Raw genomic sequence first — 18,134 nt, forward strand, 5'->3', positions numbered from 1 at the left:
AACATGCCCTGGAGTTGCTCAATCATAGATGCTGTGTATGCAAATGACCAGTGTACAGGAGGCTTCTGGGAAGTCAGTGTGCCCAGGGATGCATGGGGCAGAGCCTCTTTGTCCCGTGGTTCCCATGCTCAAGGGATGGTTGGTATGGAGCTGAGAGCCGCCCCTTCTCTTCTGCAAGATGGAGGGCATTCATTGAGTGGTTCCCCATCACGTGGGGGTGGTAGAAATGACACTTCTTAAAAAAAAACAACCCTTAAACCCACAGAAAAGCCGGAAGAAGAGTTTAAAGAACACCTGTGTGCCTTTGAGTTACCAACTGTTAACATCTTGTCTCAATCCCTCTCTCTCAATAAATACATTTCTTTTTCGCCAGTGCAGCTGAAGCAAGCTGCAGCCATTATGATCTCACCCTTAGATAGCCTAGCACTCAGCCTTTCAGAAAGGGCACTCTCCCACATGCCATTGTCCGGAAAAATAATCACCATTAAATAAAGCATCATCTGTGCAGCTCACATCCAGATTCCCTCAGTTGTTTTCCAGATGCCTTGTACAGGATATTTTACCCAGTCCAGGATCCACTCAAGGCTCACACATTGTTTAGGCTGTGACGAGTCTCCTCAATCTCCCCTGGTCTAGACCGCCTTTGTGGCTTTTGAGTCCCTTGTCACCTCCAGGTCTGTTGATGTGCAGAGCATTACTGGCATTGTGGGTTTGCTTCCCAGTTTCTTTGGGATGCGGCAGGAGGTGCAGAATACCATGTTAGGGGATGCCTGGTGTCCGGCCACCTTGCTGCTGGCCATGCCAAGCGTGACCGCTAGCCCTCTGTATTGCAAATGTGCGTTCCCCATGAAAACAAATGAGTAAGCCGTGGGGTGACATTGGAGCTGTGTGACTGACTATTCCCTTGGGTGAAAGAACATTTGAAAGCAAATCCGAGCGTGTGACTCCCCTGCTTACATTATTTCAGCGAGTTCCCTATTTCAAGTTCAAAATATATTGAGTCTGCCCACTTCTCACCACCTCCACGTGCCTGCCATTGTCCAGGCCAATGTCGCCTCCAATCTGGGTTGCTGCAGCAGATTGCTGATTGCACTCACCAGGCTGTTCTCAGTATAGCAGTCAGAGGAGCTCATTTAAAAATCAAAGTCAGATCAGATCACTGCTCTCTAAACTTGCAGTGCCTTCCACCCACTCAGAGCAAAAGTCAGAGTCATCCCAGTGGCTTAAAAGGCTCCACGGATCTGCCGGGCCCTGCCCCTGCCCTCTCACCTCATCTACACTCCTCCCCCACCCCTACACTGTAGCAGCTGTGCCTTGAATACATGGGTGTGTTCCAAGGTCTTTGTGATTTGAATGCCAGCCTCCTTCCCCAGCCTCCCTGGCGTACTTTCCTGTTTTGTTTCTTTATAGCACATCACCATGACATACTGTGTGTTTTTCTTGTCTCTCCCCAACTGGAATGAGTTCTACCAAAGCCGGGACTCTCGTGTTTGGTTCGCCGCTGTAGCCCTCCCCGGAGCCCTCCTAAAACAGCTGCTCTCAAAGTGCGCTCCAGGAATCCTTGGCTCGGTGGGCGGGGGTCCGGGAAGTCAAACTGTCTTCATAGTGACACTGAAATGCGAGCCGCCTTTCCTGCTCATTCTTTCAGGAGTCTGGGGCGGGGTGTCTCAGCGGCCTGTAGTGGCGAAGGGGCGCACAGACTGGCTGCGGAGCGGCTGTGAGCATCCGCCAACCGCTCATTGGCCAGACATGAATTTGCAAAAACATAAAGCCCATGCTAATCTTCCTGGTGTTTTTTCGCATTTTTTTAAGGAAAAAAATATGCTATTTATGTTAACATGTAAATCTATGATTATTTCTAAATGAATTAAATATTTAAAATGTCTGTTTTAAATTTCTTATATAATAAACACAGTAACTGATACATGTAATGCATAAAAACAGAAGCTCTAGGGTCCTGCCCTGGCTGGTGTAGCTCAGTGGATTGAGCGAGGGCCTGTGAAGCAAAGGATCACGGTTCGATTCCCAGTCAGGGCACATGCCTGGGTTGCAGGCCAGTTCCCAGTGGGGGACACAGGAGAGGCAACCACACATTGATATTTCTCGCCCTCTCTCCTTCTCTTCCCCTCTCTGAAAAAACAAGTTCTAGGGTCCTCAAAATTTTTTAAGAGTCCAAAGGAGCCCTGCCTCTTGTGGCTCAGTGGGTTGGGTGTCATCCCACAAGCCAAAGGTCACCGGTTCCATTCCCGGTCAGGGTTCAGGGCGTGTGCGTGGATTGTGGGCCAGGTACCCAGTCTCAGCGGAGGGTAACCAACGAATGTTTCTCTCACACATCGATGTTTCTCTTTCTCTTTTTCTCCCTTCCTTCACCTCTCTCTAAAAATAAATAAATAAAACCTTAAAAAGAATCCAAAGGAGTCCTAAGACCAAAAACTTTGAGTACGGTGGACTTAATCTCTCAGTAAAGGAATGTTAAATGACTGAGTACATTTTTTGACTTAACCTGAGAGACCAGGCCCTGGTGGTCTGGCTTCCGTGAGCTTCCCCGGCCCCTCCCCGGCCCCATCTACTTGTCCTTGGCTCCAGCTGTGCTGACCTGCTGTCCCTGAAGCACCGTCACGGGCACCCAGAACCCTCGTCCGCTTCGGGAATGCTGCTCGCTCGTTATATGCATTAAATGCGCTCAGTTCAAGCATCACCTCCTCCATCTCACTGGTCTTGCCATGGGCTAGCGGCTCCTCCCTTCTGCACACTTGGTTACCTCTCCCCAGCACTTCCCATTTCTGCTGCATCTGCTGGTGTGCAGTGTTCTTGGTAGACGGAGCTCCTCGAGGGCTGGAACTAGGTCTTATCTTTTCTCTCCCCATGTCTGGCACACGACAGGCACTTAATAAATGTATGAATCAGTGAGTGCTGCCTCGGAATTCAGAATTAGGGACACCCCTTTCCCTGAATTATCCTTGGACCAAAGTGTCTCTAAGGGGAAATGGTCTGTGGCATTCGATTTGAGTGTTACAGCAGTATTACATCCTCACCGGGGAAGGAGAAGTAACATTAATGGAGCACCAGCTCGGTGGCAGGAACTTTTACTTGGCATCTTGTCTCAGGGGCATCGTGGTTTGTTAGGCCACTGTGGACTGGCATGGGCCCCAGCCACTTTCCATGTGGCTTCTGTCGGGACAGTGTGGTCTGGGAGCTGAGCCACCAAACTTCCTGGGTATTTCTGGGACTAACACGTTTGCATAGTGCGTACAGCCTGTGAAATTGTGCAGGTCAAAGACGGTATGTGTGTTGCTGGGTTCTGCCATCCATGCCCTGCATGCAGTAGGTAACGAATATCTGGAATTATCTGTTGAATGGGCATAATTGATACTATAAACATCACTACCAGTGAGGGCTGTCCATTGTTGATATCATAGGTGATCAGAAGTGGAGAGAGATCCCTGTAGCTGGTGTGATCCAGGAAGACCTCCTGGGGGAGGAGGACTTTGAGCTGAGCTTTGGAGAATGGTTATTAGCCTCTTTTGGCTTTATTATTTCCAAAAAAACTGTTGGTCTCCTTTCCCTGGCTGCTGTGGGAGTAAATGCTGAAGGGGTGTGCCTCCACCGGGGCTGGGCTGGGAGGGCCTCTGTGCCCTGGGGGGCCTTTCACGTGCAGGAGTGTGGCATCCCCGGACTAGGTAGGACTAGGGGAGGGGAAAACACTGGGTCACCCACGCTCTGCTGGAGGCCGGGGTCTAGGAGGAGCTGGGCAGGCATGAGTTCTCTGGACTCCTGGAGCAGTACAGGGACTCTAAGTGCTGTCCTGGCCAACTCCTCCTTTTTAGAGCGGAGAAACTGAGGCCCAGAGACAGAAAGTGACTTGTCCAACTCAATGGGAACTAGTGGCAGAGCTGGGATTAAAGTCCAGGGCTCCCATCCGCCTGTGCGCCGCCCCCCCCATCATCTTCGCTCAGTGCTGCTTCCAATGTCTGATGCTGCCCCCTTCCTTTGCCCTTTGACCTCTGTGGAGTTATGAGCCCTCGGACTGGGTCAGTGTACATTCTTTAAGGCCTGTTCATATCAGCCACTGACACGTGTGATCCTCTGCCTTCCAGCCCTAGTTTAGGGGCAAAGAAAGGGCTTAATTCAAATGTGGAATTTTGTGCAAAGGGGAAGGAATAAACCGAAGGATGGATGGATATATGTCAATTTGATTCTTTTTTTGGATATAAAACTACATTTAACATTAAAAAACAAGTGGCATGAGAGAGTAAGCCTTATTATTGCCAAAATTGTATAGAAACTGCCCTTAATTTGTATGTGCCCAACTCGGGCCAGTGCCCCCTGGGAGATGGCATCCTTGGCTGTGCAGCCTCACTGCCTTCTGAAGCTCCTGCTGGAAGTTCCTTCATCTCTTCCTTCCTTCCCTGGTGCCCCGTCCTTGACTGCCTGTTCCCTTTGGGTGGCGCCCTCCTTTGTTGTGGCTTCTCCTCTCGGCAACCCAGAGGATCGGGGAGAAGTAAAATCATGGGGGACCCCTCTTCCTTCTCCCTTTCCTGAAATGCCTCTTGTCCTCACTTTCGGTCCCATGGGGAAACTACCACACTACCTGTGGGGAAGACAGGAGACGCCTGGCTGGCATCTCCATCAGTTCCTGGTGGACAGGCGTGGGCTCTGAAAGGCTGCCAGGGCTGGACCTGGAAGCCACCGTCTAGGAAAAAGCTCCTTGTCACCTCCGTGAACCTGTGTCTCTTTTTAAAGGGTCTGGAAAAGTGGAGTACCTGGGCCATCTTACCTACTCTTGCCAACAGCTTGCAGCTGTGAGCAGTGGAGCCCTTTCTAGATAGAGGTTTGGCTCAGGGTGTACTCCTGAGGGTACCCAGCAGGGAGCAGCTCCCCGCCAGCCTTGCATAGCTCGTCATCTCTAGAGTCCGCAAGCCCGTATCCCAGGGCCCGATTCTGCATTCACCATTTCTAGCCTCTCAGCTGCAGCGGCAACCCTAGGCCTGGGGCGCTGTCTGCGGCGGCCTGAGCATGAAGTCCCCACCGCCAGAGCCACATGTCCACGTGGGGAGAACTGGCTTCTGTTCTGATTGGTCTCTGGCTAATGTGTCAGCCTGGCTTGAAGGTGGGTCTGGGGCCCACCTAGGGCTGAGATCTGGGAAGATAATCACCCCGATGTCATGAGCACACAGCCCTGGGAGGCAGGTTCTGAGTCTTGGTTCAGAAAGAGAAAGGCCCAGGGAGGGAGAGGAAGGAAACCCAGGGAGAGGAGTGTGCTGGGTAGAGGTGATTTGCTCTCGATTCCTCATTTTCTCTCGGCTCTTTTCTTGGTTTTCAGAGTAACCGAGAGTCACTCTCGTCCTTAATCCTTGTGAGGCCCTGCTGTGCAGTGGGGTCACCAGAGTTCCTTCTGTGGGCTGACATGCGAGGGAAGCAGTGTCATGTCTCAGATGCATTTCTGTGAGGCAGATGTATTGGGCCCGTCCCTGTGCCGACAGAGGGTCTGGTGGCTGAAGTCGAACTCCGTGCGCCCTTCAAGGCTCAGCTCCAATGGGCCTTCTCTGGTTTCCCAGCAGGATGGGACTGCTCTGCCTCTTGTTTCAGAATGTCCTTATCAGTTATTTGGTACACCACTTCCCACCTGCCTGCCCCAAACTTCCCGAGGAGAGGCCAGCCTTGGGCAGCTCTTCTGTCTAGGGCTTCATGTGTTTATTGTTCTCAGTGAGAAAGGCCACTTTGCCCTGGCTGGGTTGAATAGCCGGGGCATGCAAAGCTCCCGGCTTCGGTCTGGAATGTGCTGTGTGTGTGGGAGTCTATTTTTTATTTTGCCATAGGAATGTGGAAGATCGTCTAGGGTGAGGGAGGGAGAAAGCGACAAGACAGACCTCTCGGAAGCTTCACCATATTGAGAACAGGCAGTATGTGGGAGTCTTTCAAATCACGTTTCTGTCACCATTGATGCTGGAGGGAAGCAAAACAGTCTGGTGTGCCCACTTCGCTTCGCAGAGAGATTTGTTTTCTTAAGGCCGTGTCTTCCACACCCAGACCTGGCTGGAGGGCCTGCTCAGGCGGGCCTGGGAAACACTTCCGGAAGTCTCTCCCTAGCTCTGCCTAGACAGCCACGGGAAAGCTTCGGGGAAGTGGAGAGAGCGCTTTTATTAGACAAATCATAATAAAGAAGACATAAGCAAATAAGGAATACTGGGCTTATGGGCTGAAGACCTGATTCAGTTCTGCCCTAAGGGGTCTATAGATTCCATGCAGCTGAGTCAAACCCCAGCAGGTTTTTTCGTGGAACTTGATAAGATGATTCTAAAATGTATAAGGCATAGTCGAGGCCCAAGACTACCCAGGACACTTCCAGAAAAGACAGGAAAGAGGGACTCGGCCTACTAGATGCCAAGATGTTCTACTCACTATGCCCCGGAAGCTTGTTTAGGGGTAGATTGACCAATGAAGAGGCAGGGAGACAGAAACTGACCTGGGCACATATGGAACCTTAGTGCGTGACAGTGGGGTCCCGGCAGTGGGGTCACCAATGGGACAGGAGGACTGGTTAATGACCGGTGCTTGTTACACTGCAAACGAAAGCAGGCTGTCTCAGGGAGTGTCATGGATCAAGGATTGCAATTAACTGAGTTCTCTGCACTTGATCTTCAGTTTTTAAAAAGAAATCCAGGGTCAAACAAGAGTTGACAGCAAAGTACCAGTGACAAAGACCAGTGAGTGGCTTCTTCGTTGGCAGTAGGAGGCAGCTTCTGCAGCTTTCTCAACGGGTGGCTTTATTTGGGGTTGAAGAAAGCCCCATCCCTCAAGCTCAGGCTGCCTGGCGTTAGGACAGGGGCCAAGTTGATGGCGCTGGGCTTCAGGGCCCCCAAAGCCTAGAACACTGCCCCGTAGTCCTGGAGGCGGGTCTGGCGCTCTCCGAGGAGACACAGTGGCCCTTGTATCAGTTTGGGTTGGGGGCACTGTCAGCGCCTTCTGGATCTGGTCTATCCTGCTTTAGGGGTCGGAGGGGTGGGACTACAGGGACTGAGCCCTCTGGGGGGAAGCTGGAGAAGAGATGGTTTTCTCCTGAAGTCAGTGAATGTTAGTTGAACCATCTCTAGCCAGTGGCAGGATGACCAGGGCACAGGATTTTGTGTTAAGCATGGTCTCTACTTTCAGAAAGTAACAATGAGAGAGTGGTAAGGGGCAGCGCCCAGTGTGAGACACTTGAGATCTATGCTGTCCAACGCAATGGCTGCTAGCTACGTGCAGTCAGGTTTAAATTAATTAAAATGAAATAAAATAAAAAATTTAGTTCCTTAGACACACAAGGCACATTTCAATAGCCTGTTAGTCACATGTGGCTAGTGGCTACCATATTGAACTTGAGCAACAGCACAGAGTGTTCTGTTGGCACCGTTATATTTTGCAAACACATTTCAGGCAGTTCCCTTCCAGGTCTTTGCAACAGGCTGGTCTGCAACCCTTAGCAGCAGGACAGACAGACAGGTTTTTGCTGTGAATCCTGATGACTCTTCCTCCCCTATGATCCATGTCACTCATTGAGCCTGGTCTACAGAGTGAGGCTCGTCATTTCGGGGATGTGTGAGGGAGTGTGAAGGTTAAGGGAGATGATGCAAGTCGAGCACTCTGCGGGATGCTGGTAGAGCGCAATCATTTTACCAATGGCATCAGGCTGTACTGTACTACAGGTGAAAAATGAGGCTCAGAGAGGGGAAGTGACACGGCCAAGGTCACTGAGCTAATAAATGGAAGCTCAGAATGCCAACTCTCATCTCTTATCTTGCCTCTACTGCTCCTTCCAGCCCCCATCCGGACAGAGGAGAAGCTGGTATGGAGTGGGCTGAGTAGGAGGCAGTCTGCGGGGTGGCTCGGCCCAGAGCCAGTCAGGATTGGCTTGGGGCAGAAGGGCTGATGGATGTGGAGCCCAGGGTTTTTTCGGCTGGGTGCAGGGATGCTGCTAGCCCCATCTTATTTAAAATCTCCCTCAGGTCTTGGAATTTAGCTACTGCCCACATCTCTTCAAGCCCCAAACTGAGAAAAGAGCTTTGTTTGGGCCCGACAAAGCCCTGGAGCCTCATGAGATAGTTTCGGAATGAATGGAGCAGTTCTTGGGGCCTTCCAGGAAACACTGGCTCCCCAGGAAGCCCATCCTGATTTCTGACAATTCCTTTCTTCCCCCCACTTTTGTTCAAATCCCCAGAATCGTCAGTACCTCTCCAGAGTGAGGATTGCAGCTTGCTTCCTGTAGACTTAGGGGTTTTTTTCACCTTCTTTGTGCCAGGAATGTTTCACTTAGAGGTTAACAGAAGTAAAGGTGTAACCCTTTTTTTCCATACCCAGTTGAAAGACCCCCTGAATCCCATACGTAGGACTGAAGAGGTCATTTCTGGCCTCTTTCAATCTCCTCTCCCCCAGTCTTACCCCATGTCTAGTCCTGCGACCCCTTCTCAGGGCCTGGAACAGAGCAGGTGCCTGGGTTGTGCCTTTTGGAGTAAAGAGGGGCTGTTCAGGTCCCTGTAAGTGCAGACTTGCCCCAGCTGGGGGTGAGCTGGTCTGTGGCGGGGACCAGTACCAGATGCTTCCTGAAGTAGGAGGCGCAGGCGCTGGAATGCCTCACAGGGCCTCCCGCTCCCCAGCAGCTGCACAGAGCCAGGCCTCTCCCTGCAGAGGAAGAAGGTTGGTCCCAGGCTATGCAGAGCCTATTTAAGACACCATGTGCCTTGCAAAGCCTGAGGCTCTGGGCCTGGCCTGTAGGTTGCCAGCGGCATGTTCTTTTCCGCTTTGGCCCCAAATGGGCATGGCTGCGTGCCCCCTGCCTTCAGCCTTGTTTAGCTGAAGCTGCCCTGCTTGACAAATAGTCTGTTTGCTTCCTGTGCAGGAGCTGGAGTGGCTGGCCGCCCGGTGAAAGGCTATAATTAGCAGAGAAGAATGGATGTGATTGCACATTGGCATTGACAGTTCATTTTATAGTCAGATGGGAACATAAACTGATGTCATCAGAGATGTAAATATCATTTGGAAATCTTGACATTTCCAGGAAGGGTTTTGCTGGCCTCTTCCCATGCCCACTGCCCCTCTATCATTTGAACAAAGAGCCCGAATCAGCCCGAGCTGTGTGGGGAGCCGCTGTGGGGGTTGCCTGCCAGGCCTCTGGGAGGGCTGGGAGAAGCGGCCTGTGATGGCTGTGTACGCAGTGTGGGGAAGTCAGGGGCGTGGGTTTGCATTTGCTGTGATCTCTTCCCACAGCTGGAAATGTGGCGAGGCTGACTAGCTACAGAAATGCCGTGCTTTGCAACAGGAGGGGGATCCGAGGAAGTTTTGCTTCCTGCCAGCTAGGCTGTCCTGGAGTGGGCCCTGGGGCCCTGGGGAGCTTGTAAAAACAGAAGAAGCCACTGACTGCATTTATGGGGAGGGCTGGGGTCAGTTCTGGCCAGAATTGCAGCCAGTGACAGCTCTCGCTTTGGAGTTGGTTTCCAAAGCAGGAAGGACACCTTACCTCAAAAGCATGGGGGTGGGGGATGAGGGAGGGAGACAGGCCTGGGCCATGGCCACCTGCTGAGAACTTTTTTTTTTTTTACCCAACAGGAAATATAGAACTTTCAAAAGTATATGAATCAATTCTGAAAATATTAAGATGTTCTGCTGTCGGTTCAGTGACAGCATCAGAATTACCTTTCATCAAGATGGAAAATGAAACCCCATCTCCCTTCACCTCAAGTTCACCTCATCCTCGCATAGTTCATTCACTCCCTGCCTGGGCTGTGAAGGCGTCACTTCTCTGTGGGGTTGGTCTTTCTCCAACCTTGACCCTCAGCTTTGAGGTGGAGGGAGGTCAAAGCTCTGTGTCCGGTTGAAGGTTAGGGTTGAGTGAGTGATTCCTCGTAAGTGCAGTAGTTTGGAAGAGGGTGATTTGGCTTTTTAGAGCTGCTTGCCCTTGTTCTCGGAGAATCCAGGGGCTCAAGTGGACCTTGAACAATGATTTCGCTGTGTTCTGGGTTTTGGAGCATGAACTGATCAGATAGCCTCTGGTTATTCTTTCTCTATCAAAAGTAGCTTTTATGTCCTGTGCTCTCCATTTTCCAGTGCAGGGCTCTGTGTGTGTGTATGTGTGTGTGTGTGTGTGTGTGTGTGTGTGTGTGTGTGTGTGTGTGTCCTGCCTTAAAAACTGTAAAATTTACCCACCTGGGCAAATTTGATGACATCATTTTACTCACAGTTTTCCTGATACGGACAACTCGTTAATAAGTGGCTTACCTCCGAGTCTGTCAATGCCTTCAGCACCCCCTGGCCCGTGGGTATTGGGCTTTCCTTTTAGCCTGGAGGAGTGGATCTCCATCATCCCAGATAATGTTTTCAAACCAAGGGCAATGTGTTTAGCTGTGCATTACAGCAAACCGCTGGGCCCGAGGGCAAGGGCCAGGCCTCCTGATAACCCTGCCCTCTGGTGTTTCTAAGTACTCGGTCTGTTTGACTTTTCACATCCCTGCCGTTTGTCAAAGCTTAAGCCTTAAGGGAAGCAGGCACTTCCCTTTACCCAGGACAGTCCTGGTACTTTTTAGAAGGAAGTCAAGGGGATCTACTTGGAGGGCGTGCTCTAGCCAGTTCAGGGCCAGGCAGACTCAGGGGCACCTGTGCTCACGGCCTGCCTTGCCAACACCCTGTCTGTCCATCGCTCACATCCTTTACTTGGACCGTAGCTGACAGCACCGTGGCTTTTGCTCCCACATTGCCTTCTGCTCAGTGGAGCAGTTCAGTGTCTCTAATGATTTGCCCCTGCCCTCAGAATGTGTGGTCTAGGAAGTCAAAATCCTTGGCCAGGCAGACCGGGTAGGCAAGCATGGGCCTGAAACCCAAGGGCGATCTCATTGGGAAGCCTGGCTCGCATCCGTTCCACAGACGTGGACTGCAGACACTGACTGTACTTCCTCAATGTCAGGGCCGCACTGTGTGCTAGGGGTGCCCGAGATAGCTGAAAACATCCCCCTGGTGTGGAGCTCATGTGCTTGTGGGGAAAACAAATGATTAAAAATAAAAGGAAAAAAGTCATATGTTAAATGCTGGTAAGTGCTAAGGGAGAGAAATGAAGCAGGGAAATGGCATCAGGAGTTTCGGAAGGCAGGGTTCTTTTTTAGTAACGTGGCCATGAGAGGTCTCCCTGTGCACAGTAGTAAGCGCGCAAGGGCAGGCAGGAGGCGAGGGAGTGAGCCATGTGGGTGCCAGGAGGGAGGGCATTCCAGGCCACAGGAACAGCCTGAGCAAAGGCCCGGGTTCTCTGACCCGGGCATTTCCCCTGACTCACCAGTACTTTTCTCTGAATTTCCAAATAGGGTCTGTGTAAGTTTGCTAGGACTCACATTGTATCTACCTATGCCTCCATCTTGGCCGGAAGTCCAAATCACCTCTTTAAAGGCTCTGTCTCCTAATACAGTCACATGCTGGGGCACTGGGGGTAGGACCCCAGCATAGGAATTTTAGGGGAATGTAATTAGCTCCTAACAAGTTCCCTCCACGTACGGCCACCTGGGGCAGGCCCCTCCCTGCCCATGACAGGTACAATAGCTTTCAAATAGACTCTTCGGAGGAAAATCAAGTGTCCTCCAGTCCTTCTCATCTCTCACTCCCTGCTTTCTTGCTGCAGCTGATCGGGACCCTGGTCCTGTCTGTGGGGATCTATGCAGAGGTTGAGCGGCAGAAATACAAAACCCTTGAAAGTGCCTTTCTGGCCCCGGCCATTATCCTCATCCTCCTTGGAATCATCATGTTCGTTGTCTCCTTCATTGGCGTGGTGGCCTCCCTTCGTGACAACCTGTGCCTTCTTCAAGTGGTAAGTCGGCCCCATGCACCCCTCGGCTGGTCCCCAAAGGAGGTGGGGAGACTGAGATTGTCCCATGGTCTTCAGGCAGCTTAGTTTTTTCAGTCCTGGCCTCGAGCCAGCTCGCCTGGAGGGTGTCCTGGATGAGCCGATCTGTCCACGCTGGCCCAAGAGCCCGGGCCACCCCCACTTCCACATAGAAGAGCCGATTTGAATACTCTTCTTACTCACTTACTTAAACCCTGTGTTGATCTAGACTCTCAGATGGAATTGGGAGGAACCACACTCAAATAAGAGCAAGCAAAACCAAAAAAAAGTTGGTGGTGAGTTTTCAGCTCATAAAACCAGCAAACCCGCACTGTGTCCAGGGCTGTAGACAGAGCCCTTGGGCTCTCTCTCCTGCTCCCAGCTGGCTGCCTGGCATTGTCCTCACTCTCTTCGCTGTGGTCATCAGCAGCCTCAGACCAAAGGAGTCCTTGCAGCTCTTGATCCTAGGGAACCTGTCTTGGTGACTCTGGCCAAAGTCCCAGGACTCTGAAGTCCTGGGGTCAGGGGGTGGGGTCAGCCCCACCTGCCTGCCTTACTGTGGGCTGAAGGGTGGCTTCTGAAAGCTGGGGGTACCAGTAGGCAGATGCTTTTGCTCTACACCCACGTGTATGATTGACCTCTTTGCCTTCCTCTCTCGGGAAGTCCCTAAAATCCCTTCTAAGCAGGGTCTCAGGGCTGCCTGAGGCTGAACCTTGCTGGCATGAGTTTGGGCAATGCCTGGGGGGGGGGGAGGTTCACATCCTCTACGCCTCAGACATCCATCCCTCATCCACTCCTGGGGTCTGGGAAGCCGCTGCTCAGGAGCTCTGCTCACACAGCTGGAAATGCTGCCCTACCCTGCCCATTAAGCCAGGCCTGCCCCCTCTGGGGCAGCTGGAGTGAGGACCAGCTCGCCTTGTGGGGGCCAGGAGAGTGGGGTGTGTTTTTCCACCTATATCTTGCTGAGGAGCCTTGGGACAGACCTCAACAATGGTCTGGCTTGGACAGCTGAGTCATCTTCCTGACCATCGGCTCCAAAGACGGGCTTTGCCTCAGAATGTCCATTCACATCCTGTGTCCTCACGGGAGGAAGGGGCGACAGGCCCAGGAGCAGTAGGAGCTCCAACAGATGATTCTCCTGATAGTGTTTGACCTCTGCCCCTCTAGATGAATCTCTAAATTTTGTTTTTCAGTTTATGTACATCCTTGGGATTTGCCTCATAATCGAGCTCACTGGTGGCGTGGTGGCCTTGATCTTCCGGAACCAGGTAGGCCTGTGGTGCATTTATCAGCCCTGAGTACACTGAACATGCACTGTGTGTGTGCAGAGAGCAGGGTATACAGTTCCTCATGGAGCAATTGTTTTGCTGGGGAGATGGGCTCTGGAAAAGGAAACCAGAGAACAAGAAAACAGGACAGGGTGGTGGGAGAGTGCCTGGGGGTCAGACGGGGAGGACGATAATGAGATGATGGAAAGGAGCCTACCGGGTAAGGCTCAGAGGGAGCAGAGGTCCAGGCAGGGGGAACCACTGAGGCAGAAAGGAGGTTGGCAGGTGTGTGCACCGGCATGGGCGCCACTTGGCTGAAGGACGTGCATGCTGGGGAGGGATGGAAGGTGGAGTTGGAGTGCTGGTAAGTGAAGATGACATGGGTTCTCGGGGCCCGTGGTCTAGGACCTGGGAATTTTCTCTGATGGCAGCGGGAAGCCTTTGCAGAATTATATGCGGGGGGGGGGTGATCTGATCTGATTTACATCTTACTCACTGGGAGGCAGCATGTGGGGAAACCAGGGATTGGGAGTATGTTTTGGAGCCAGTGTCAATAGGACTTTTCTCTGCTGGGATATAAGGGTGAGGGCAAGAGAAAGGCTGGAGCCCCATGTGGCATCAAACCTGCTGAAAGGGTTTGCAAAATCAGGAAGGGTGAGCTGGAAGGGTTCCCAGGACTCCCAGTCTCCCGGTCCTTCCATTGCAGGCCAGGTAGCGTCATACCAGCTGTGTGACCCTGGGCAAACACTTAATGTCTTGCAAGCCCCTAGGTTCCTGGCTAGTGGAGTTTGGGGCGAGGACTTGATGAGGGAATGCATGTGAAGAACCTGGCATGGTCCTGGCCCCTGCTGGACCTTCATTACATGTTAACGCTTTTGTCCTGAAGCCTGAAGAGAAGGGACTTGCCCAAGTCCTTGCAGGAAGCTAGTGGCTGAGCAGGGCTGACTGCCAGCTCAGAGATCCATCATTTCTTTCATAAATTCCTTTGTCTTCCTCTGGCTTTGACAATGGAGGCAGGGCTGGAGGAGCAGGGCCTGTTTATGGCAGTTCAGCTCACTCTGTCCACTCCCCTGCCTCCACCCCTCACCACCCAGACCGCTTGGTTCCTGGTGCCCCTGGGCATCACTGTTGGGCGAATACATCAAGGCTGTGGCCGAACTGTTGTCAGAAGTTGAGCCCAAGGCAACAGTTGCGTTCCCAGACCCAGCTTCCCAGGCACCAGCTTGTGCAGATCCTTCAAACGAGCCAGTGACTGACTCTTGCCAAACTCTCCATTCTGGCTCAGATGGGGACAGGAGACAACCTGTTTTGCCAGGGTCTCCTGTGTGTGGGCCTTAACCATAGGTCTGTTTTCACCCCTGGAGTCCAGGGGTCTTCCTATTTTATGAGCCCCAGGAGAGGGGAGAGGAGATTCGCATTATATCAGTAAAGTCTGTAAGGCCCAGAGAGGTTGGGAGCCCTCCCGAGAGCACACAGCAAGTCAGGGGCAGCTCAATCTCTTTTTTAATCCTTTTTTTTCTATTTCTCCCACCCCCAGCTTTATTGGGGTATAATCGACAAATAAAATGATAACATATTTAAACTCTACATTTGATGATTTTATATATGTATCCATTGTAAAATGATTACCAGTCGGTTAACACATCCATCACCTCACATAGTTAATTTTTTTTCTTTTTTTAAGTATTTTTTTATTTTATTGATTATGCCATTACATTTGTTCTATTTTCCCCCTCTGTTCCCCTCTACCCTGCACACCCCTCCCCCACTATTCCCCCCCCTTTAGTTCATGAACACGTGTCTCAAGTTCTTTAGATTTTATATTTCCCCTACTATTCTTACTCTCCCCCTATCTATTTTCTAGCTACTGTCTATGCTACTTATTTTCTGTACCTTCTCCCCCCTTCTCCTCTTCCCACTCCCTTGTTGCTAACCCTCCATGTGATCTTCATTTCTATGGTTCACTCCTGATCTAGCTGTCCTCTTAATTTGCTTTTGTTTTAGGTGTGGTTGTTAATAACCGTGAGTTTGCTGTCCTTTCACTGTTCATCTTTTTAATCTTCTTTTTCTTAGATAAGTCCCTTTAACATTTCATATAATAAGAGCTTGGTGATGATGAACTCCTTGAATTTGACTTTGTTTGAGAAGCACTTTATCTGCCCTTCCATTCTAAGTGAAAGCTTTGCTGGTTAGAGCAATCTTGGATGTAGGTCTTTGGATTTCTTGACTTAGAATACTTCTTTCCAGCCCCCTCTTGCTTGTAAGGTCTCTTTTAAGAAATCAGCTGACAGTCTGATGGGAACTCCTTTGTAGATGACTGTCTCCTTATCTTTTGCTGCTTCTAGAATTCTCTCCTTCATTTCAATCTTGGCTAATGTAATTATGCTGTGCCTTGGTGTGTTCCTTCTTGGGTCCAACTTCTTTGGGACTGTCTGAGCTTCCTCGAAGTCTATTTCCTTTGACAGATTAGATAACTTTTCCATTGTTGCTCTTCCTCTTCTGGTACCCCTATAATTCGGATGTTGGAATGTTTAAAGATATCCTGAAGGTTCCTAAGCCTCTCCTCATTTTTTTTTGAATTCTTGTTTCTTCATTCTTTTCTGTTTGGTTGTTTCTTTCTTCCTTCTGGTTCACTCCATTGATTTGCGTTCCAGTTTTCTTCCCCTCACCATTGGTTCCCTGTACATTTTCCTTTATTTCACTTAGCATAGCCTTCATTTTTTCATCTAATTTGTGACCAAATTCAACCAGTTCTGTGAGCATCCTGATCAACAGTGCTTTGAACTGTGCATCTGATAGGTTGGCTAGCTCTTCATTGTTTAGTTGTATTTGTTCTGGAGCTTTGATCTATTCTTCCATCTGGGCCATTTTTTTTTTGTCTTGTCACACGTGTTATGTATGAGGAGTGGAGCCTTAGGTGTGCATCAGGGCAGGTCAACTCACATCAATGGGTTGTGATGCTGTATGTGGGGGAGGGGTCCACAAGGGAATAATGGAGCTTACTCCACTCTCTTGGGTTTTAGTCCCCTCTGCTGCTTCTCCCAAGCAAACTGGGCCTTTCTGGTGCTGATTCCCAGGTGGGTGGGCTTGTGTACATTCTAGGACCCCGTGGGTCTTTCCAACAAACTCTCCTGTGAGGCTGAGAGTCTCTCCTGGCCCCTCAACCCCCACAAGTGTTTTCAATCAGTGCTTTTAGGCTTTATTTCCCAATGCTGGGGCTCTGGGTTGCACGGTCTATCTCACTGCTCGCTCCTTTGCCTGGTTTATCTGCATGCGAATGTGTGACTGCAGTCGGCCAGCCTCCTTGCACACTCACTTGGTCTGCTGGTTGCCACCCACCCATTGCCTGGGATCTACCAATCACCACCTGCGGGCCTGGGTTGGTCCATCAGCCACTGCTTTTTCCTGCCCTGACCCCTCTCAGCCAGCTGCCAACTCCACCCCTCTTACCAGTCTGGATGAATGGTTCCTTGTTGTCAGACTTCAGTACAGTTCAATTTTCTGTCTGTTTTGGTGGTGTTTTTGTTTCTACATTTTTGTTGTCCTTAAATTTGGTTGTGCGAGGAGGCACAGTATTTCCACCTACGCCTCCATCTTGGCCAGAAGTCCCCATAATAATCTCTTATGATCCTTTTTATTTCTGTGATATTAGCTGTAATGTCTCCTCTTTTTTTGTAACATCTCTTTGATTTCTGATTTTATTTATTTGAATCTCTTTTTTCAGAGTTCAGCTAAATGTTTGTCAATTTGGTCTATCTCTTTTAAAAAACCGATTCTTAGTTTTATTGATCTTTTTTATTGTCTTTCTAATCTCTATTTCATTTATTTCCACTCTGATCTTTGTTATTTTCTTCCTTTTACTAACTTGGCTTAGTTTATTTTTCTAGTTCTTCAGGTATAAACTTAGATTGCTTATTTGAGATCATTTTTTCTTAATGTAGAAAGAATCACTATAAATATTATTACTGTACACTTCCTTTTTAGAACTGTTTAAGTTTTAGTAGTTGTGTTTCCAGCTGCATTGGTCTCCAGATATTTTTTATTTCCCTTTTGATTTTTTTTTTTAGTGGGGGAGCAAGAAAATTTTTTAATTTTTAAAATAATTTTAAAAATAATTTAAAAACCAATTCGTCTCTCCTAATTTCTGAAAGTGTCTCCAAAAGTCAGCCTCCCAGGCCCATGTTAGATTCTCTTCAACACAGTCTTCACCCTCATCTTGATCGGAATTCCTGGGAGAGGTAGGATAGACGTCATCGGCACTTGAAGTGAAGATAATAAATGCGTTAACTTGCTGGGAGACTCGGCACCGTGCTCCCTATTGACTTCTTATTTGCCCCATTGGTTGTCTTCTCAATCTAGTCTTGCTACCTGCTCCTCCCTTTTCCTCTTTTCTACTTCTCAGTCCATCTGCTCTGAGCGGGCAGAGCCCGGGCATTGGTGTGTTTTTGTCAGTATTGAGGGGAAGGTTGTTTATTCCATCTGCACAGTGGGATGCTTTGCTGTGCAGCCCGCAGGGCTCCCAGCCAGCCTACGGCTTCCCAGAGATTGCGGGTGAGTGCTTTCCTGGCTGCTGCCCAGGTCCAGGTCATGGTCCGTGGCACCGTGGTTTTAATAAATAATCCCCTAAGTGAACAGTAGTCTGGTTTCCAGCGTGCTTTCACAGAGGCAGTTTTATTTGCCACTTTCCAGCGCCTTTATAGGCTGCAGGGGCTGTGACACTGCTCCCCCTCGGTAAGGAGCTGAGCCAAGGTGGACCCTCCAGGGGCTGTTTAGTCCGCACAGAGGGGGACGCTGTGGAACTGGGGTCAGGGGTGTCGGTTACCAATCACACCCAGACCCTGAGGGAACTGCGTGGTGAGGTGCGTTCCTTCCCCTTGGATGGGGCGGCCCCCACCGGGCCCTGCCAGGGGAGGGTCTCGGTGCATCACCCACGGAGGACCCTCTCCATCATGGGTCTCAGCTGTTTGGGGCTCCTGGCGGGCTCTGCTATCATATCCCTGTGGTACGTATTTCAAACAATTGAAAAGTGA

The 18,134-nt window shown here is 50.3% G+C and overlaps 1 protein-coding gene across 1 annotated transcript in view; it reads left to right on the forward strand.

Annotated features, from left to right (window-relative positions):
- Window positions 1-18,134, forward strand: part of TSPAN15 (tetraspanin 15) — a 50,141-nt gene that overhangs the window by 16,107 nt on the left and 15,900 nt on the right. Inside the window, exons 2-3 of the mRNA XM_037130649.2 lie at window positions 11,636-11,821; window positions 13,030-13,104. Of these exons, the coding sequence (XP_036986544.2) occupies window positions 11,636-11,821; window positions 13,030-13,104 (261 nt within the window). The remainder of the gene's footprint in view (window positions 1-11,635; window positions 11,822-13,029; window positions 13,105-18,134) is intronic.

Source organism: Artibeus jamaicensis, unplaced genomic scaffold (assembly GCF_021234435.1).
Source record: "Artibeus jamaicensis isolate MK-2021 breed Jamaican fruit bat unplaced genomic scaffold, CSHL_Jam_final contig_332, whole genome shotgun sequence".
In the NCBI taxonomy this organism is placed as follows: Eukaryota; Metazoa; Chordata; class Mammalia; order Chiroptera; family Phyllostomidae; genus Artibeus; species Artibeus jamaicensis.